Source organism: Bactrocera tryoni, unplaced genomic scaffold, assembly GCF_016617805.1.
Source record: "Bactrocera tryoni isolate S06 unplaced genomic scaffold, CSIRO_BtryS06_freeze2 scaffold_7, whole genome shotgun sequence".
Taxonomy (NCBI): domain Eukaryota; kingdom Metazoa; phylum Arthropoda; class Insecta; order Diptera; family Tephritidae; genus Bactrocera; species Bactrocera tryoni.
Window position 1 is genome coordinate 14,858,494 of NW_024396366.1, and position 22,462 is coordinate 14,880,955.

The 22,462-nt window shown below is 45.3% G+C and overlaps 2 protein-coding genes across 2 annotated transcripts in view; both read right to left on the reverse strand.

Annotated features, from left to right (window-relative positions):
- The window catches only part of LOC120781455 (transcription initiation factor IIB), a 348,751-nt gene that overhangs the window by 29,493 nt on the left and 296,796 nt on the right, over positions 1-22,462 (reverse strand). The gene's annotated exons all lie outside the window — the stretch shown is intronic.
- Positions 3,013-3,819, reverse strand: LOC120781804 (myb/SANT-like DNA-binding domain-containing protein 1). Its single transcript, XM_040114026.1, has 3 exons — positions 3,584-3,819; positions 3,399-3,529; positions 3,013-3,305 (listed from the first exon to the last, which is right to left on the reverse strand). Exons 1-3 carry the CDS (start codon positions 3,796-3,798, stop codon positions 3,013-3,015), a joined length of 639 nt encoding a protein of 212 aa, XP_039969960.1. The 5' UTR covers positions 3,799-3,819.

Sequence of the window (22,462 nt, forward strand, 5' to 3'; positions counted from 1 at the left end):
ATCGCGCAGCTTTCGTCACCGTAGCGAGGTAAGTTGTATGCGTATGGTGCGTTAGTACGTATGGTGGAAAGCTCTAGCAGCTTTCATCATCGTAGTGAGGTAAATTGTGTGCGTAGTCAATGCGGTGAAGTTTAGTACGTATGGTGGTATGGTGAGGGTACATGATGTACTGTGGAGTGAAGTTGACGTAAATTATTGTAAGGTGGTAAAAGCCACGTTACAAATTAATATAAGATTTCAAAACTTCCGGTTGGCTCTATATAGTAAATCCCCTGGCCAATAATTTTGATAGCTTACCAAAATTAATTAAAAACATAATTGCGCATATCTTCTCCACTATTGGCGTAGACGCCGCTTACGTGTTTATAGCCGAATTTACAACAGCGCACCAGTCGTTCTTCCTTTTCACTGTTTTGTGCCAATTGGAGATACCAAGTGTAGATAAGTCTTTCTCCATCAGGTATTTCCAACGGATTGAAGGTTTTCCTCTTCCACTGCTTCCCTCTGCTGTTACCGCGTGGAATACTCTCAGAGCTGGAGTGTTTTCATCCATTCGGACGACATGACCTATCCAGCGTAGCCGTTGCCTCTTAGTTCGCTGAACTATGTTAATGTCGTCGTCCATTTCGTACAGTTGTTCGTTCACTTGACTGCGGTATTCGTCGTTGCCTATGCGGAAAGAACCACAAATCTTCCTTTCAAAAACTCATAAAGCCGGCTTATTAAATGTTGTCAATGTTCATGTCACTGCACCATGACTTGTAGAATTTGGTCTTTGTACGTCGAGAGAGGACTTTACTTCTTAATTGCCTACTCAGTCTGAAGTAGCACAAGTTGGCAAGACTCATTCTGCGTTGGATTCCGAAGCTGTTATTGTTGTTAATACTGGTTCCAAGATAGATGAAATTATCTACTACTTCGAAGTTATGACTGTCTACAGTAGAGTTCGCAAACTGTCGACGGCACTGTCGATACTATCGACGATTTTGAAGAATTTTATAAAATAATTTTTCTTTCTAATCTTCAGATTAATTTTTGTAATAGTAATAGTAATACCTATGTGTTAGTGAAATTGACATTTTCTTAAAAACTTTTATTTTTACAACTTACTAACTGTCAAATCAATTGCTATTGCCATTGCCAATTCTGTATGTGGGCATTTGTTATCATAACATAATCATTTGCGCAAAGCCTTATACCATGTTCACACCGAAAATTTAAAAGATTAGATTATATTTAAGCATTTCATAACCCAACAGTGTTCTTACTGCCGTTAGTGATTTATAAATCAGATGTTTTTGACATTCAGCCATAAACATCAAAGTATTTATTAAAGGAAAACATTGAAATGGCGTACCTTATTATAAAAATTGTGTTCTTTTTTCTAAATTATCTCCGCTCAATGGAGATAATTTGGGAATTGTTTGATTCTAACCGGTTAGCAAGGAAACGTTTGCTGTATGAACACTTAGCACTAAAAATGTGTAGTATATATGGAGCAAATTCAACAAGGTCTATTTGGATAAAGGCAAGTACATATATAAATATTGGTATTATAACTTCGTTTAATTATAATGTGTATATAATTTAGACTCGTGGCCAAATGTTTTGGGAAGTCGACTGCCAGGTGAATTCGGATGCGGTTTTTAAAAACAACTTCCGAATGAAGCGCAATTCTTTTATTAAATTGTGCATTATGTTGAAAGATTTGGAGAAGGAAAATACCAACTAATGCAAAGCAATTCCATTAGAGAAACGCATTGCTATTGCTTTATATGCTTTTGGCTCTTCTGCAGAATATCGAACAATTGGAAATATGTTCGGAATTGGTAAAAGCACTGTCTGCTCCATTCTAATTGATTTCTGTCATGAAGTCTGGCGTTGTTTGTGGCCTTTGTATTTGAAGAAATTCCCAATGAACGAAATTCAATTGCGCGAATAATTAGATGGTTTTGAGTCATTGGGTTTCCCTCAAGTGTTAGGAGCTATAGGTAATAAGTTAAATTTTTTACATTTGAGTTTTTATATATTTTTAAGTTTTAGATGGTTGTCATATAGAAGTTCGCCCAGCTGCAGAAGATGCTGTTGACTACTACAATTACAAAGGTTGGTATTCCACAGTTCTTTTGGCTTTAGTAGATGCAAGGTAAGTTTTTTCATGAAGCTCGTTTAAACACCTAATGTATTTCTTTAATGTTATAGATGTCGCTTTATATACATCAACGTTGGTAGTCCAGGCCGTTGTAATAACTCTTCAATATTTGAGAGATCATCTTTAAAAGGCGAGTTGGCACAATCTACTATATTTAAAGACATGAGTAAACAAATATCGTCAGTTAATGTTCCAGTCGTTTTGTTGGGCGACTCTGCGTTCAAATTTGATGAACATTTGATGAAACCGTACCCATTTTGTGTAAACCAACCTTTGGATAAAAAAAATTCAACTATGTACTCTCGAAATGCCGAAGAGTGGTGGAGAATGCTTTCGGTCATTTAAAGGGAAGGTTTAGACGGGTTGGAAAAGGCTTGGATAACCACATGGCCAACACGAAAATCGTCATAAAAGCGTGCTGCGTTTTGCACAACTTTTTAAATGAGGAAAATGATGAAATTAACGAAAAGTGGATTGCAGCACAACAAATCGAAAACGAATCTCGGCAGTTGCCAGAAGACGCCTCTAACATTTGTGGAAATGTTAACCCAAGAGCAGAGGAAATAAGACAAGCATTCGTTTCGTATTTCGGTGAGTTATTACATTCAACTTTAAAATATTATTAAATCTCAACCGATCCATACTTACATATCTCATAATTCAATTCCAGTACAAAAAAAAAACAGATATTTATGTATTTTATATATGTTCCATATATATTTTCGTATTCATTCACATATTTATATTCATTTTCCATTTTCGTATTCATTTATTTTTATTTACATATATATTTTCATATTCATTCATATATTTAAATTCATTTGCCATTTTCAACTAATACTTAAACAATTTTTTTAAATCTATTTTTGGCGACGAAGGAAGTCAATGAAAGCATCCTTCACTTCTTTTGAATCGTTTATGTATGTTTGTAGGAGAGAAAGACGCTTTTCATCGGCTTCCTTCATCGCCTCAGTCGCCTTTATTAAGTCATCCTTCATTTCCTCCATTATTGTTATTGTTGATTTTTTCTTTCTTGCAGCATCGCTTGACGATGGCCGAGAGCAACCACGCGACGTAGAAGGTCCATCGCTTGGGCTTGGGAGCGGCGGCTCTCCTTCTGTATCGTCCTCAATGTAAATTGGTTCCATGTCAACTGAAAATAGAAGAAACAAATAAAAGTGTAAGGAAACATTCCATAACCGTTTTTCATTTTATTATGAATATTGGAATCTACTCCAATGCTTACCCACAATGCTATCCTCTACAAGTTTGGCGGAACAAAAACTTTTGAAACCACCTACTGCTTGGTGGACCGCCTCATAATATTTCCACCTACTAGGGGAGCCACCCGATGGGCCAATTTTCTGCTTTTCTTGTCTAAAAATAAAAAAAATATTTAATTTATATATTGACTCATAATATATTACTTACCTGTATTTGTTGGTAAAATTGTGCAATTTAATTTTAATTTCAGTGGACGTATATTCGTGTCCAGCCAAAAGCATCGTACAGGACATTTCCTCGTATATGTGGTTATTTTTCCGCGTTGATCGCAGCTCTGGCATTTTTTGTTGCCACACCTCGATTAAGTCGGCCTCGGCAGCCTCACTCCACATAACTCGTTTCTTTTTTTGAGTTTTTTCCATATTTTTTTTTACTTTGTAATTTGATTTGATTGATCAACGGCAATTTTTAGTTTTATTTTTTTGTCTTCTTTGTCTTGTTTGTTTACATTCAGCATTCAGCATCAGCTGTGATAATGTAAAAATTTCCAGTGCTGACAAGTAGATTGCGCAAAATCAGAGTAGCACAGAGAGATTTAGCGTGGATCAGTTTCAAATCATTTCAATGAAGTGATTTGGAACTGTCATTTTTGTATGGCGAAATCTTGATAAATTTTTAAGATTAGTGGGATAATCCATTCAACAGCCGAAATCGTGTGATTAAGTGTCGGTCTGAACATGGTATTAGGGTAGGTAGGTTCCAGCCAAGAATGATAGAAACAAGATTGCGCTATGACGAGTTGGGTGTGTTGTCGACTTCAACGTTGCCTTCTTCTGTGATCGCTCCTTCGCTGTGACCAAGTATATAGGAACGCAGCATATATTTGATCTCCTGCCTGTTAGGGTGAATCACTTTCAATAGCGCGGGCGAATAATAAGTCAACCGTGACGTCAGCAAGAACAGCTGACTGAAAGCAAACATGCGCATTGCGTAATTTCTTTCTCTATCATTCTTGGGTTCCAGCTGATGTAGCGCATGTTTTGAGCTCTTGAACTGTTTAAATATTTTATGTGCAAAATAGGAGAAAGATCCTTTTTTTCAAATGTATTTCTGGGAAAAATGAGAATTCATATTTTTGGACTGCTATATAATAATTGTGGCATACAGTTTATATATCAATTAAAATAATAAATTTAATATGAGCAATGATATTATGATTTATGCTTTATAAGTTTATTAAATTTAAGACTTCGCTCATTCCCAACCAACTATTTTCCTGTAATTAACAATATGAAACTAAATATTAATTATTTGGAAAAAACTTATTTTGAAAATGTACTTTATTTTTGTAATATAACAAACCCGTCTTAATACTCACTCTTCTAAATTTCATATTACCGAAATGAAAATGCCGTCGGCATATGTGCAAATGGGATATGTTGCCTCTTCGAAATTTTCATAGAAATGAAAACTGCGCTGTCAAACAGCTGAAGTGACAACTTATCGCTTAATATATATGGCAAACTAACTAGTATTCCATATATAATAGGCATGACAATACAGTTAGTATGCTATAAAGGCATGGCAATACAGTTAATATGACATAAATTATGAATACATCTTAAGCAATTGCTCAAGAAAAAAATTACTTATTTCTTGAGCTGTAATCAAATAAACAAAGATAATAAACTTATGTGTGTAAGTATATAAATAATTTCATTGCAATTTAAGGAATGTGGATGAAAATTCGTAAATTGTATACAAGTTTTCAAAATGAACTATATTTCTTAATAATGAATTTAACTAATTGTTAATGAATTTAATGATTACTTTGAATTTCCTTCAAACCAGCATTGTCATTTTCGCATTTTATAAAATAAATGTATTAAAACTTAGTTCTAGATTTTTTCAGAACTGCTTACTAGCACAAGAAAATTTCCTGCGGAAACAATTGGCCAATCTTAAGCGTTTTGTTTTATAAGAAGATTTTGCAATTCGTGAGAGCTGGGTGCTAAGCTTAAAGGTTAGTTTCCAGCTCTCAAGTAAATGCTCAAAAAAAAAATTCCTTATATCTTGAGCTGAAGTCAAGTAATTTTGGCAGCAGGTTACGCATTGTGAATGATTCACATAAGAAGAGCAATAGAAGAAAAACAAAGAAAAAAAGAAACTCTTCCCACGACAGCCGGTTCTACGCACCGGAATTGACTCGGATTTCATCCGACCAAGGGCTGTTCTTTCGGCGATCGAGCCTCGTTTGGATCGGTAAGTGTTAATTTGTGTTTGTCGTCACTGGAGCAATGTCTTGCAGCAGGGTTGCTCCGTATCCTCCTGACTCGCGCTGGCATTGAATCCAACCCGGGACCGGAGGAATTTTTCTTCTGCGTATGCGCAAAGCGGCTCCATCCAAACTCCACCTCGGTCAGGTGTAACACATGCAATGGATGGAGCCATCTTAAGACCTGCTCAGGCCTAAGACTCATAGGGAGTTGACCACGCGTTACGTGGCCTCATGTTTCCTGCGCAATACCGCGACCCAAGCCTCTACGGCTGTGCAATCCGCACAGAGTTCGCGTATGGTGGTATGGTGAGGGTACATGATGCACTGTGGAGCGAAGTTGACGTAAATTATTGTAAGGTGGTAAAAGCCACGTTAATTAAAGCTAATGACTTAATTATAACGGCTGCTCTGAGGTGTTACTCGTATAAGTGAAGCACGCATCTGTCCTCGCCGTATCGCACCAGAACCCGGTCGCCTTCTAGCTTCTGTAGGGCTGGACGTCGGCCCCGGCGCTTGATAAAGTGCTGTCGTGTCATTACCAGCCCTTCCAGGAACCCTGGGATTTCGGTCGCCGGTGTCACTTCTTGGTGCGATGTGTCAGGCGTGGCCGGTTGTGCGCTGATCTCGGCAGTTGGAGGCCGGGTCGTCGTCGGGGTTGGCGTCGCTTTTGGGTGAGGCGGCGTCGTCTCGACGTTGGTCTTGTCAATTGCTGGGGCAGACGCCCCATCGTCGTTCGAGCATGCGTTTACCCCGGCAGTCGCTGTTGTTGCTGGTGTCTCGTGCGCATTCCTTACAAGTTGCTTATTAATGCTGGCTTCGGCCGTGACGGTACTCGCTGCAGTGCCTCGCTGGACGAGTCGGATTGAAGCTGCAGCCGTCACTTCGCTTCGATCTGCTGAGAGCGTCACCTGAGCATTTGTTCTGCCTACGGGGTGTGTCGAGGTTTGGGCGGCGCGCAGTCCTGTCGTAGCACAGGCTTCGCGATTTCCTTCACATGCAGCTGGGACTCGTCTGGTGGTTGGTATTTTACGGGCGTTCGTGCTTAGCGGCGTCTGCCGCGGCAGTGCTTCTAGTTCGGCTGGTTTTATGTCCGGCCGCGGTTGCTGTTTGCTGCCGCTGTGCTCCTGGGGCTGCTTGGATGCCCTCGGGCGAGTTCGGGCGGCTGATCCGGTGACGTCTACGCTTATTGCGTGCAACGGGTGCACCTCGGTTGCATTTGTGTGCACACGAAGTCGTGCTTCCGGTGGTGGTTGTGGCTTTTGAGGCTCATCTGGTGGTTGTGGTTGGCGCTTGGTATGGCGGCCCGATGCGTGTGGCATTCCGCTGACTACGTGTTTCATTTCGTTTATCTGGAAAGAGATGAGCAAACGGTCGAGGATCGTGCTTATCTGGGGAAGTCATTCGTTAGTTGACTGTCGACGCGGATAGACGTGCGTGCGCATCGTTGCAATATTTTTTCCTAGTGTTTTTCGGTGATTTTTTCTCGATTTCCTTTTGTGCGGTCGTTTGTTTATGTAGTTTTGCTGGCACCGTTATTGCCTGTCGCGTGACGTTGCTTGCGGTGAAATTGTTTGTGCGATCGCGAGTTGTGAGGGTCGGTGACCGCGAGTGTTTTGTGCGGGTACATATTTTTTGCGCAATTTTGTGCAATTTTTGTGTGCCAACTCGTAATTATAGCGGTAAGTAATTTAATTATTACTATTGTTTATACGGACAACGTGGTCATCCACGTTGTTGTTATTGGCGGAGGCTTCGCACGGTTCCAGTTAGCTCCGTGTTGTTGGTACTCTTGCTGACTGAACTGCCTGCCAGTAGTTCTGTGCTGAGCATCTGGCGGTTAATGGTTCGGTGTCAGAAGAGTCTGGACAGGATTGCCCTAAGGGTGCAAACGTCTGTCCGGCGTTGGAAATTGCGACTCCTGTAAGGACCAACGGTCGTAACAGCGTTACCGTTTAAGCCCACGGTGCGATTCGGTACAGCGCCACATCGGTCGACTCTCGGACCGTTACGGGGACTTTGTCCGGCCGGCGGCCAATTGAGTGGCCTTAGTCCGACCACTGGTTGGGGTTGTGGGCTGCGCCACCGCGAGCACGCCATAATCGACCGCTTGGGTGGTCGCTGTTATTGAGCGGGCCCTTGCGTGGGTTGCACTTTTCAGCGCGTTCAGACGCACGTACCTGGAGAGCAGCTGCTCCAGAGTCTTTCTGTCCGTGAACCGTCTACGCTAGTGGTACGCCAGCGGATCAGTCCGACTGAAGGGTTAGTTGGGAAGCGAGATGCCTCCTGGACGGAAGAGGAGGACGAAGGCCCTCGCTGGAAGCGGAGAATCCGCCGCTTCCACAGTCGTGGATGACTCCACGTCGGGCGGCGAGGGGGAAACGACGGGAGCGGTAAAGTCTCCACCGCGGAGTAAGGCGCGTTTGGGGTCGCCGCGTAAGGAGAACGGAAGCGAGGGAGGGAGCGAGAGCTGTGGCGGGAGTGCCACCGTGGCCTCCGTCGAGAAGGTGGTTACGCGTGCTGGGTCGCCGCGTAACGTAGGGGGTACAGAGGGAGTGAGCGGGAGTTGTGGCGGGAGTGCCAACGTGGCCTCCGCTGAGAAGGTGGTTGCGGGTGCGGGGTCGCCGCGTAACGTAGGGGGTGTCGAGGGAGGGAGCGGGTGTTGTGGTGGGAGTGCCTTAGTGGCCACCACCGTGAAAGCGGCTGCGCGTACGGGGTCGTCGCGTAACGAGGGAGGTAGCGGTAGTGGGAGCGTTGCCCATCCGTCTAGTACGGTGGGCAAAGGAGTGGGCGTCGCGAAGGAGGGCGCTGCGAAAGTTGTCACTCGTGTCGCGAGTGGCAATAAAGAGGGAACGCGGGCTCTTCCAAGGGGAGCTGTTGTTGTTGGGGGTGGGGCAGTCAGCCATGTGGCGGCTGCAAAACGTATTACTGGGGAGCTCAATGAGCTGGTCTTTGAGGCCAATAGCTTTGACAAGGAGACCGCGAAGGGGCTGATGGAGCTTGCCTCAAAGTATGAGGCGCTTCTGATGACGGTCATAACCGAGAATGCCCATCTTCGCGGTCAAGTAGATGCCCTTGGGGGAAGTTGCGGGGGTCACCCCTCGACGCCGAGCAGGTCAATGCCGGCTCCGTCGGCACCGATGCCTCCGCCTCCTGCACCTGTGCTGGATGCGATCACACCGGTGACGCCGAAGCCTGTGGAGACCTGGTCGGTCGTGGTGAGGAGTAAGGGGCCTGCAACTTCCTCTAAGGAGGTTATAAAGAAGGTGGTCAAGGAGGTGGGTCCGTCACTTGGTGTGAGGGTCCATGACCTTAGACAAATTAAGGGTGGTGGGGCGGTTATTCGCACTCCCTCTGTTCTTGAGAGGGAGAAAGTTGCGAATAACAAGAAATTCGAGGAGGTGGGGTTGGACGTCTCTGTCAACCGGAAGTTGGGTCGCCGGGTGGTGGTCCAGGGGGTCCATACGGAGATCTCCCATGAGGAATTCATGGAAGATCTACTCCGACTGAACCTCAAGGACTTCAGCCCGGCGTCCCAGAGGACTGACGTGAGGATGGTCAGTCGTCCCTGGAAGGTGGCCGCTGACGGTAGCACCAACGTTGTCCTGGAGGGTACGGACAAGTTGATGTCCGCCCTCTTGGAGAAGGGTCGGTGCTACATAAAGTGGTTCTACTTCCGGGTGCGACCGGATAGCCCCGTCGCTGGCGGCTTCCGGTGTATGGGATTTGATCATCGGGTGGCTGAGTGTAGGGCCAAAGCAGATGTCTGTCGGAGGTGCGGTCAAGAAGGCCACAAAGCTGCCAGTTGCGTCAATGCACCCCATTGTCGCAACTGTGAGTTTAAGGGTAGACCAGCTGGGCATCTGATGATGTCAGCTGTCTGCCCTATATATTGTGGCCTTGTGGAGCGCGCCCTTGCCAGACACTGATGGGAGGGATTATCCAGCTCAACTGTCAGGGCTCTTATGCCGTAATGTGTGAGTTGGGGGATTGCATGGTTGAGGGTGGGTGCAGTATTGCTCTACTCCAGGAGCCCTACGCCACCAATGGTGTGGTTCGGGGTCTTCCTGGGGGTTTTAAGGTCTTCCCTGACCTTAGAGCTAACGCTACAATAGTTGTGAATAATCCACACTACGATTGCGTAGTTGTGGATTCTTCACAACTGGGTATATGTGTAGCGATAGAAGGGGAGTTCGGTAGGATGATCGTCGCTAGTTTATATTGTAAATATAGCGAGCCCCTAGAGCCCTACCTGGGCTACATGGATAAGCTGCTACTACTTGCGAGTAGCAGTCCATTTATCCTGGATGCGAATGCCTCGTCCTCGATGTGGTTTAGTAAGGTATCCCGGCATTCGTCTGGATACCAAAGCCACATTCGAGGCGAGGCATTAAGCGAATGGGTGGTGGCTAAAGGCCTCCACATTTTGAATGAGCCAAGTGAATGGTATACGTTTGATGGGCCTGGGTTCGTAAGTGACATTGACGTGACGCTTACGAATGAGGCAGCAAGTAGGGCTTTTAGCTTTAGATGGGAGGTAAAGGGAGGGTGAGGATTGAGTGACCATAATTTGATTCAAATTATGGTTACCCCTCAATCCCCTCCCTTGCCTTATGAGAGTCCATTGCGGCGATGGCGTACCGCTGGTACTGACTGGAACCAATATGGACTCCTCGGTTAGGGAAGCGGTATTTGAAATACCGCTTAGTGAATTTGTTGAGTTGGGAGTTGACGAGCAGATTGCTCGTCTCTATGAGGTTGTTTGGGGGGTTAATGATAAGGTTTTTGGTAGGTATGACTGTTCTAAGGTTAGTAAAAACAAATGGTGGACGCGTGAGCTAACCTTGAAGAGGAGGACTGTCAGGCGATTGAGGCGAAAGTTTCAACGCGCCCGGCGGTCCAATTCCGATAGGCTGTCCCAGCTTAGGTATGAATTTAGCTGTGCGGATAGGGAGTATAAAGAGATGCTAGTTAAAGTTAAAGAGGAAGAGTGGAGGAGCTTTGTTAGGGAAAATAGGAACGACCCCTGGGGTCAGGTCTATAGGATCTGCCGGGGTCGTAGGAGGGAGGATGTCACCTCTCTTCGCGTCGGTGACACCTTGTTATCGTCGTGGAGAGAGAGTGCGGGGGTTCTGTTAGGTGCGTTTTTTCCCAGGTCGGAGTTCCAGGTACCTCAAGCACAAGAGGTGCCTGTCCCTCTATTAGATGATGGGGAGTTGGGGTTCGCCTTTGGCCTGGTTAGGTCTAAGCGGTCCCCAGGTTTTGATGGTTTGAACGGAGAGATGTGTAAAAGCTTATGGAAGTTCATTCCGGAATACCTGGAGGCCATTTATGATAAGTGCGTCTGGGAGGGATACTTTCCACGCGAGTGGAAAAGTGCTAGGGTTGTTCCTCTCCTGAAGTCCCCTGATAAGGTCAGGAGCGATCCTCGATCTTATCGAGGCATCAGTCTCCTTCCAGTACTTGGAAAAGTGCTGGAAAGAGTCATGGTGCAACGGCTTCAGGAGCTAACGCGGAGTATGTGGTCGGAGAGGCAGTTTGGGTTCAGGAAAGGACGCAGTATAGAGGATGCGTGGTTCTACGTTCAGAGTGTCGTTAGGGAGAATGTCAACAAATATGTCCTCGGCATATTTGTTGACTTCAAGGGGGCGTTTGATTACCTAAGCTGGGATCGAGTGGTGCAACGGCTGGAGGAGCTTGGCTGTCCGGAAATTTCTCTTTGGCGGAGTTATTTTTCGGACAGAAAGGCCTCTCTTGTCGGCATGCATGGGAGTGTGGAGTTGTTCGAGGCTGCCCGCAGGGTTCCATCTGTGGTCCATATATTTGGAACCTTATGATGGACACTCTGCTTGGGCAGCTCGAGCCACTCTGTAAATGTTGTGCGTATGCGGACGACCTTCTTCTTATGGTCGAAGGTCGCTCGAGGTCTGAGCTAGAACGGGCGGGAGGAGATCTCCTAGAGATCGTTAATTCTTGGGGTTTAGGTGTGGGGGTCGACATATTGATGGACAAAACGATGGCAATGCTGCTGAAAGGTAGATTGTCATCGGGTCGTCCACCGATTGTCCGTGTGAACGGGGTCAGCATCAGATATGTGACGCAAGTCAAATATCTGGGACTGACCATGAGTGAAAGGATGTGTTTTACTCCACACTTGGCGAATGTAAAGGAGCGACTGCAGGCAACTGTAGGCAAAATACGACGGATTTTGAGGAGCGATTGGGGTCTCGGACGTCGTGCTGTCCGCACCATATATCGTGGCTTGTTTGTGGCCTGTGCCACTTATGGAGCCCCTGTATGGTGGGAGACAGCCACGACTGTCTGGGGGTCTCAAAAACTCCTCTCAATCCAGCGTTGCATGATGCTTGCTTGTCTGCCTGTATGTCGCACTGTCTCAACGGATGCGATGCAGGTCTTGTTAGGTGCACCCCCTCTTGACCTGATTGTCATACAGCGTGCTGTTGCATTCAGGTTAAGAAGGGGCTTGAGTGTGTCATTGCTGCGGAATGATTGGATTTCTGACGATGATGTGGAGAGGGAGGGATATCTAGGGAGCAAGAGGCTCCTAGATGATAGGGTTAGATGTAGGTGGCAAGAACGTTGGGACAATAGTCCTAACGGCCGAGTGACGTATGAGTACATTCGGGACGTGGGGTTCGTTGTGGATAACCCAGACTTCAGATTTTGTCTGAGTCTGGGTTTCCTGCATGGGGCATGGGCCTCTGAATGCATTTTTGCATCAGAGGCACCTATCGGATACGTCGGGGTGTTTTTGTGGGGCAGTTTTAGAAAACTGGTCGCATTTAATTGCGGAGTGCCTGATGTACTCGGACATTAGGGATCTGGGTGGTATGGGGATTAGCTGGACGGATGGACGATTAGATGTTAGTGGTGTGATCTCCACTAGTCGGAATATCGAACAGTTAGGGTCGTTTGCGCGTGAATTATTTAAGCGGCGAAGGCGGTTAGCTGGAAGTTAGGGTTAGTTTCTGTATGATTGGGGTGTGTAAGTGATGTGTGTATGGGGTCCAACCCCTTGCCACCAGTCCAGAGCCGTATGGAAGCTCAACTGGTAGTAGTTTCGGCTACGAGGTCTGACCGGAGACCTAATTCTGGTACCACGGGGAGCAGGAGCCCTTGGAGTTCGCTCCAACCTGCTCATGCGGACTGGCCCGTCGGGGAGTATCGTGGTGGTTGTGGTTGAAACCCAAATCGCGGGAAGAACTGACTTTGTCAGTTGAATGTGGAGTCGCATTGCAACCGGGTGCCGGACCCAAAGCACGGCAGAGGTTTTAGATGGGCCTCGAACCCTTCCAAGGTGGTTAGTGTGTCCATTCCACACTGCCAATTGGTACTGAAAATGCTTTGCATTCTCAGGGCGCTGATCAACGCATTGATTTGATCCGCTGTGCTTTTGAGCGCCGTGGAGTAAGGCTGTCGTCAGTAGGTGCAAACGTAAAACACACCGGACGTTATCTGGGGAAGTGGGTATACGTCTGGTATGCTTGCTGCGTTAAGTTGCCTCTCGGTTAGCATAGCAAGATGATCGGTGGGTGCCGGTGTGCTTAGGCGTGTAGCGGTTAGAGGTTGGCCATCGATGGTGATAGTCAGGTCTCGCTTCCTTAAGAAATCCATGCCTAAGATGACATGTTCCGAAAGCGTCGGTAGAGCTCATACAAGTAGTCGCGTAGACTTGTTACCTAGCTCAATTGTAACAGGCTACATTTTCGTGCTAGGTATATACGTCTGGTTAGCTAGCTGAATGCGACGGGTCTGGCGTCTGGCTTTAATTTGGTGTTTATCTAGATGACGTTGAAGTTCTTTACCGATAAATGTGAGCGTGGCTCCGGTGTCCACCAGAGCTTCTATCTGCATTCCTGCGACAGTAATGGGCAAATAATAACGGCCATCTTGTTTCCCTTCTGGGTACGGAATCGTTGCGTTGAGTGCTATTGTACTGGGTTTGGTCGGAGTAGCTCGCATCGTCGCATGTGTAGGACAATTGCAGTCTCGAGACATGATTCCGTCGCGTCCACAGCGAGAGCAAAATATTCGCTTCTGGTTGCGACATTGGTGCCTTCGGTGTCCCGGCTGCTTACATCGCCAACAAACTTTCTCGCAGCAATACTTAGTACTTACCGCCGTCAAACAGTGATTGGTGTTTCTTACTTGCCTGGCCTTCTCGCTTCTTAACAATTCGTAATCTTCCGTTAATTCGAGTAGTTCGTCTACGCTGTTGAAATTGCTCCGACGGACATATAAGCGATATTCCACCCTTAGACCGTCGTATATACGCTCGGTGTGATCTTCATCGCGAAGTTTCGGGTGTTGGCGAATAAGCGTTTGGATAGCCAGCACATAATCCTTTGCCTTCTCTCTGGGAAATTGCTTGCGCTGATGGATGGTTTCTTCCAGATGTGCGAGGTGACGTTTCGGTAAAAAGAACCGTTCAGCCTCGTAACGAAAGTCGTCCCACGTATTGATGGCGTTGCGTTTTACTCGAAACCATTGCAGCGCTTTGTCCTGCAAAATTTCCGGCATAGTAGCAAGAAGCTGGTTATTTGCTATAGAATAGCATTCGGCGAGTTCCTCGCATCGCTCTAAAAAGTCGTGTAAATTTTCGTGACCGCTGTAACGTATGTTCCATCGCCGCACGGAGTTCATAACTTCCAAATCTGGTAATTTTGCAGCCAGTGTGATGTCACGTGTTGCTATCGCTTTGCTGGGGATTCTTACTGTGGTGGTTGGAACAAGTATGGTGGCGTTACCTTCCTCCTTCAATTCCCTTTCCAAAGCTTTTACTAGGTCCTCCGTGGATTTATTGTGGCGCTTTGCACGGATGGAGGCGCTCAGCTTGCTACGGAGATCTGCTACGGTGCGCCCTTCGACAGCGATGTGGTGTCGTCTGCACTCGGTGACTAATCGGTCCTTCTTTAGCCAATAAATCCAACTGGTCGTGTCCGTCTCAAGCGTTAGAGCCTTATTCGCTGGAATACTGCGATGCTTATGATTGTGTGGGGGGCGCGGCGAACCTTATTCATGAGCGTTGGTGACCGTTTCATGTTTTTCACTGTGACTCACAAAGCCAGGTCCCTGCTCGGGCGCCATTTGTAATGTGGTTTCCTCCATAGCTGAGATATGCTCAGCCGCTCCAGGGTCAGCCTTGGGACCCACGAACCCTTAGCAAAAAAGAGACGAGTTTTATCCTCGTAAAGTTATATCCACACCCCCACCCCAGCGTGATGTATACAGTGGTGATGAAAACGAGCGAGATTGGCGAGCCAGGCGTTGCCGCTTGTTGAGGCTGACACGGTGATGAAAACGAACGGGATTGATGAACCAGGCGTTGACGCTTGTTGAAGCTGATGCAGTGATGAAAACGAACGGAGTTGATGAGCCAGGCGTTGACGCTTGTTGCGACTGGCACGGTGATGAAAATGAACGGGATCGATGAGCCAGGCGTTGACGCTTATTGCGACTGGCGCGGTGATGAAAATGGACGGGATCGATGAGTCCGGCGTTGGCGCTTGTTGAGGCTGGCACGGTGATGAAAATGAACGGAATTGATGAGCCAGGCGTTGACGCTTGTTGCGACTGGCACGGTGATGACAATGAACGGGATTGATGAGTCAGGCGTTGACGCTTGTTGAGGCTGGCACGGTGATGAAAATGAACGGAATTGGTAAGCCAGGCGTTGACGCTTGTTGCGACTGGCACGGTGATGAAAACGAACGGTATTGATGAGTCAGGCGCTGACGATTGCTGCGACTGGCACGGTGATGAAAATGAACGGACTCCTCTGTGTAGGAGAGATTTCGTTAATAGCCAACCGTCTTCGTTGGCCTCCCACTATCGACTGTTTTTAATAACGGTGCCCTACGGTACGTAAGCAGTGGTACTGACGCTGTTCGAAGCAGCGCAGCTGTGCCCCTCATAGTAACGGTCGAGCCTTTGCACGTACCGATACCAACCTAACAAAACGGCAGAGTCATTGCGAGCACTGGCATCACCAAAGCGTGATGCCTTTTCTACGCAACGCCTGCGAAGTGCCTCATTCTATGGTATACGGCAGTCATTGCGAGCACTGGCATCACACCGAAGTGTGATGCCTTTTCTGCGCAATGCCTGCGAAGTACCCCATTCTACGGCAGAGTCATTGCGAGCACTGGCATCACCAAAGCGTGATGCCTTTTCTGCGCAATGCCTGCGAAGTACCCATTCTATGGCAGTCATCGCGAGCACGGGCATCACACCGAAGTGCGATGCCTTTTCTGCGCAATGCCTGCGAAGAACCCTCTACGGTATGAACTACACTTCTACGGCAGAGTCATCGCGAGCACGGGCATCACACCGAAGTGCGATGCCTTTTCTGCGCAATGCCTGCGAAATATCTACTTCTACGGTATGCACTTACCCCTGCTTACTGCTATTTTCCTGCGCGATGCTGGGCGACCGTCCGGTTCGGCGAGCTGGAGCAAATGATCGCATTTGGTGTAAAGTACTTGCTTTTATAGCAGCATCGCGCAGCTTTCGTCACCGTAGCGAGGTAAGTTGTATGCGTATGGTGCGTTAGTACGTATGGTGGAAAGCTCTAGCAGCTTTCATCATCGTAGTGGGGTAAGTTGTGTGCGTAGTCAATGCGGTGAAGTTTAGTACGTATGGTGGTATGGTGAGGGTACATGATGTACTGTGGAGCGAAGTTGACGTAAATTATTGTAAGGTGGTAAAAGCCACGTTACAAATTAATATAAGATTTCAAAACTTCCGGTTGGCTCTATATAGTAAATCCCCTGGCCAATAATTTTGATAGCTTACCAAAATTAATTAAAAACATAATTGCGCATATCTTCTCCACTATTGGCGTAGACGCCGCTTACGTGTTTATAGCCGAATTTTACAACAGCGCACCAGTCGTTCTTCCTTTTCACTGTTTTGTGCCAATTGGAGATACCAAGTGTAGATAAGTCTTTCTCCATCAGGTATTTCCAACGGATTGAAGGTTTTCCTCTTCCACTGCTTCCCTCTGCTGTTACCGCGTGGAATACTCTCAGAGCTGGAGTGTTTTCATCCATTCGGATGACATGACCTATCCAGCGTAGGCGCTGCCTCTTAGTTCGCTGAACTATGTTAATGTCGTCGTCCATTTCGTACAGTTGTTCGTTCACTCTTGACTGCGGTATTCGTCGTTGCCTATGCGGAAAGAACCACAAATCTTCCTTTTTCTTTCAAAAACCTCATAAAGCCGGCTTATTAAATGTTGTCAATGTTCATGTGTCACTGCACCATGACTTGTAGAATTTGGTCTTTGTACGTCGAGAGGACTTTACTTCTTAATTGCCTACTCAGTCTGAAGCGTAAGCACATGTTGGCAAGACTCATTCTGCGTTGGATTCCGAAGCTGTTATTGTTGTTAATACTGGTTCCAAGATAGATGAAATTATCTACTACTTCGAAGTTATGACTGTCTACAGTAGAGTTCGCAAACTGTCGACGGCACTGTCGATACTATCGACGATTTTGAAGAATTTTATAAAATAATTTTTCTTTCTAATCTTCAGATTAATTTTTGTAATAGTAATAGTAATACCTATGTGTTAGTGAAATTGACATTTTCTTAAAAACTTTTATTTTTACAACTTACTAACTGTCAAATCAATTGCTATTGCCATTGCCAATTCTGTATGTGGGCATTTGTTATCATAACATAATCATTTGCGCAAAGTCTTAGGGTAGGCAGGTTCCAGCCAAGAATGATAGAAACAAGATTGCGCAATGACGAGTTCAAATTTTGTTTGTTCTGCGCATCTACGTCACGGTTGACCAACTTACAATCAGCTGATTTTCAGTTGGTTGTTTTTCTTTGCAATAAGAAGAATATCATCAAATTTAACATCAATATAAGTGAATATTAATAAAAGATATCAATATAAGTGAATATTTTATAGTGAACATTAACCTACATATTCATTTAATTGAATTTTCATTGTATTATTTAAAAATAGACAATCTTTGCTGTGTTTGTTTCAACCATATACATTTATGTAAATAAAAAGATTGAATATTTTGTAACCAAGTATCAATTTATTGTTTTATTTAATTTTCTTTTTTTTTACTAAACATATGTTCAATTATGTTTTTATTTAAGGAACGAATCCTAAAATATATTCTAGCTCTGAAAATAATTATTTTATTTTCGAGCTGCAATTTACAAAATCACTTAAATCTATGTGTTTCTGGACGTAATTTGTACATATATGCAAATCATTACCATTGACGTCGTCAAATATTGCTTGCAAGGCTCTCATATGCTCCATCAATATATCTGTTGGTTTTGAGAGTCCTCCTTCAGAAAGGTGATCCACCCAAGTATGGGACGAACATTTTTCGGAATTGGCACAAATTTCGGGGTTGTCTTTACCGAGTTTGTGGCAGATGTACCCTGCCAAACTCTCAAGTCCGTCGTTGTTGAGAATTTCCAAGTCATCATTTTTTTCGATTGGGTCAGTGGAATTCAGATCAACTGACACACGTTGAAAAATATTACCTGCAAAAATATAATAAACATACATATGTACATGCGTATCAATAAATGGAATAAATTGTTAGTTATTATTATTAGTATAATTAGGATAAAAAACAGTGGTTAGTATGCAAAAACTTAGTTTGTATGTAAGTACATATTTGCATTTGTTAACATCAATACAATTTTATATAATAATGTTTTCTGTAGTTTTAGGTTTATAACACTATGTACGTTTAATATTTTGATAATTACCGGTTAGAGATAAGTAATTTCCTTCCAAATCTGGTGTGTTGTCGACTTCAACGTTGCCTTCTTCTGTGATCGCTCCTTCGCTGTGACCAAGTATATAGGAACGCAGCCTATATTTGAACTCCTGCCTGGTAGGGCGAATCACTTTCAATAGCGCGGGCGAATAATAAGTCAACCGTGACGTCAGCAAGAACAGCTGACTGAAAGCAAACATGCGCATTGCGTAATCTCTTTCTCTATCATTCTTGGGTTCCAGCTGATGTAGCGCATGTTTTGAGCTCTTGAACTGTTTAAATATTTTATGTGCAAAATAGGAGAAAGATCCTTTTTTTCAAATGTATTTCTGGGAAAAATGAGAATTCATATTTTTGGACTGCTATATAATAATTGTGGCATACAGTTTATATATCAATTAAAATAATAAATTTAATATGAGCAATGATATTTTGATTTATGCTTTATAAGTTTAGTAATTTAAGACTTCGCTCATTTCCAACCAACTATTTTCCTGTAATTAACAATATGAAACTAAATATTAATTATTTGGAAAAAGCTTATTTTGAAAATGTACTTTAGTTTTGTAATATAACAAACCCGTCTTAATACTCACTCTTCTAAATTTCATATTACCGAAATGAAAATGCCGTCGGCATATGTGCAAATGGGATATGTTGCCTCTTCGAAATTTTCATAGAAATGAAAACTGCGCTGTCAAACAGCTGAAGTGACAACTTATCGCTTAATATATATGGCAAACTAACTAGTATTCCATATATAATAGGCATGACAATACAGTTAGTATGCTATAAAGGCATGGCAATACAGTTAATGACATAAATTATGAATACATCTTAAGCAATTGCTCAAGAAAAAAATTACTTATTTCTTGAGCTGTAATCAAATAAACGAAGATAATAAACTTAAGTGTGTAAGTATATAAATAATTTCATTGCAATTTAAGGAATGTGGATGAAAATTCGTAAATTTTATACAAGTTTTCAAAATGAACTATATTTCTTAATAATGAATTTAACTAATTGTTAATGAATTTAATGATTACTTTGAATTTCCTTCAACCCAGCATTGTCATATTCGCATTTTATAAAATAAATGTATTAAAACTTAGTTCTAGATTTTTTCAGAACTGCATACTAGAACAAGAAAATTTCCTGCGGAAACAATTGGCCCATCTTAAGCGTTTTGTTTTATAAGAAGATTTTGCAATTCGTGAGAGCTGGGTGCTAAGCTTAAAGGTTAGTTTCCAGCTCTCAAGTAAATGCTCAAGAAAAAAAATTCCTTATATCTTGAGCTGAAGTCAAGTAATTTTGGCAGCAGGTTACGCATTGTGAATGATTCACATAAGAAGAGCAATAGAAGAAAAACAGAAAAAGAAACTCTTCCCATTTGACAGCCGGTTCTACGCACCGGAATTGACTCGGATTTCATCCGACCAAGGGCTGTTCTTTCGGCGATCGAGCCTCGTTTGGATCGGTAAGTGTTAATTTGTGTTTGTCGTCACTGGAGCAATGTCTTGCAGCAGGGTTGCTCCGTATCCTCCTGACTCGCGCTGGCATTGAATCCAACCCGGGACCGGAGGAATTTTTCTTCTGCGTATGCGCAAAACGGCTCCATCCAAACTCCACCTCGGTCAGGTGTAACACATGCAATGGATGGAGCCATCTTAAGACCTGCTCAGGCCTAAGACTCATAGGGAGTTGACCACGCGTTACGTGGCCTCATGTTGCCTGCGCAATACCGCGACCCAAGCCTCTACGGCTGTGCAATCCGCACAGAGTTCGCGTATGGTGGTATGGTGAGGGTACATGATGCACTGTGGAGCGAAGTTGACGTAAATTATTGTAAGGTGGTAAAAGCCACGTTAATTAAAGAAGCTAATGACTTAATTATAACGGCTGCTCTGAGGTGTTACTTCGTATAAGTGAAGCACGCATCTGTTCTCGCCGTATCGCACCAGAACCCGGTCGCCTTCTAGCTTCTGTAGGGCTGGACGTCGGCCCCCGGCGCTTGATAAAGTGCCTGTCGTGTCATTACCAGCCCTTCCAGGAACCCTGGGATTTCGGTCACCGGTGTCACTTCTTGGTGCGATGTGTCAGGCGTGGCCGGTTGTGCGCTGATCTCGGCAGTTGGAGGCCGGGTCGTCGTCGGGGTTGGCGTCGCTTTTGGGTGAGGCGGCGTCGTCTCGACGTTGGTCTTGTCAATTGCTGGGGCAGACGCCCCATCGTCGTTCGAGCATGCGTTTACATTCATTTTCATTGCGCATTCCTTACAAGTTGCTTATTAATGCTGGCTTCGGCCGTGACGGTACTCGCTGCAGTGCCTCGCTGGACGAGTCGGATTGAAGCTGCAGCCGTCACTTCGCTTCGATCTTCTGAGAGCGTCACCTGAGCATTTGTTCTGCCTACGGGGTGTGTCGAGGTTTGGGCGGCGCGCAGTCCTGTCGTAGCACAACTCGTCTGGTGGTATTTTACGGGCGTTCGTGCTGAGCGGCGTCTGCCGCGGCAATGCTTCTAGTTCGGCTGGTTTTATGTCCGTCCGCGGTTGCTGTTTGCTGCCGCTGTGCTCCTGGGGCTGCTTGGATGCCCTCGGGCGAGTTCGGGCGGGTGATCCGGTGACGTCTACGCTTATTGCGTGCAACGGGTGCACCTCGGTTGCATTTGTGTGCACACGAAGTCGTGCTTCCGGTGGTGGTTGTGGCTTTTGAGGCTCATCTGGTGGTTGTGGTTGGCGCTTGGTATGGCGGCCCGATGCGTGTGGCATTCCGCTGACTACGTGTTTCATTTCGTTTATCTGGAAAGAGATGAGCAAACGGTCTAGGATCGTGCTTATCTGAGGAAGTGGGTATGCGTCTGGTATGCTTGGTGCGTTAAGTTGCCTCTCGGTTAGCATAGCAAGATGATCGGTGGGTGCCGGTGTGCTTAGGCGTGTAGCGGTTAGAGGTTGGCCATCGATGGTGATAGTCAGGTCTCGCTTCCTTAAGAAATCCATGCCTAAGATGACATGTTCCGAAAGCGTCGGTAGAGCTGATACAAGTAGTCGCGTAGACTTGTTACCCAGCTCCATTGTAACAGGATACATTTTCGTGCTAGGTATATACGTCTGGTTAGCTAGCTGAATGCGACGGATCTGGCGTCTGGCTTTAATTTGGTGCTTATCTAGATGACGTTGAAGTTCTTTACCGATATAAATATGTGAGCGTGGCTCCGGTGTCCACCAGAGCTTCTATCTGCATGCCTGCGACAGTAATGGGCGAATAATAACGGCCATCTTGTTTCCCTTCTGGGTACGGAATCGTTGCGTTGAGTGCTATTGTACTGGGAACGGACGGAGTGGCTCACGTCGTCGCATGTGTTGGACAATTGCAGTCTCGAGACATGATTCCGCCGCGTCCAGCGAGAGCAAAATATTTGCTGGCTGGTTGCGACATTGGTACCTTCAGTTATTGACAGCACATCGCCAACAAACTTTCTCGCAGCAATACTTAGTACCTACCGCCGTCCAAACAGTGATTGGTGTTTCTTGCTTGCCTGGCCTCCTCGCTTCTTAACAATTCGTAGTCTTCCGTTTAATTCGAGTAGTTCGTCTACGCTGTTGAAATCGCTCCGACGGACATATAAGCGATATTCCACCCTTAGACCGTCATTATATACGCTCGGTGTGATCTTCATCGCGAAGTTTCGGGTGTTGGCGAATAAGCGTTTGGATAGCCAGCACATAATCCTTTGCCCTTCTCTCGGGAAATTGCTTGCGCTGATGGATGGTTTCTTCCAGATGTGCGAGGTGACGTTTCGGTAAAGAACCGTTCAGCCTCGTAACGAAAGTCGTCCCACGTGTTGATGGCGTTGCGTTTTACTCCGAAACCATTGCAGCGCTTTGTCCTTGCAAAATTTCCGGCATAGTAGCAAGAAGCTGGTTATTTGCTATAGAGTAGCATTCGGCGAGTTCCTCGCATCGCTCTAAAAAGTCGTGTAAATTTTCGCGACCGCTGTAGCGTATGTTCCATCGCCACACGGAGTTTATA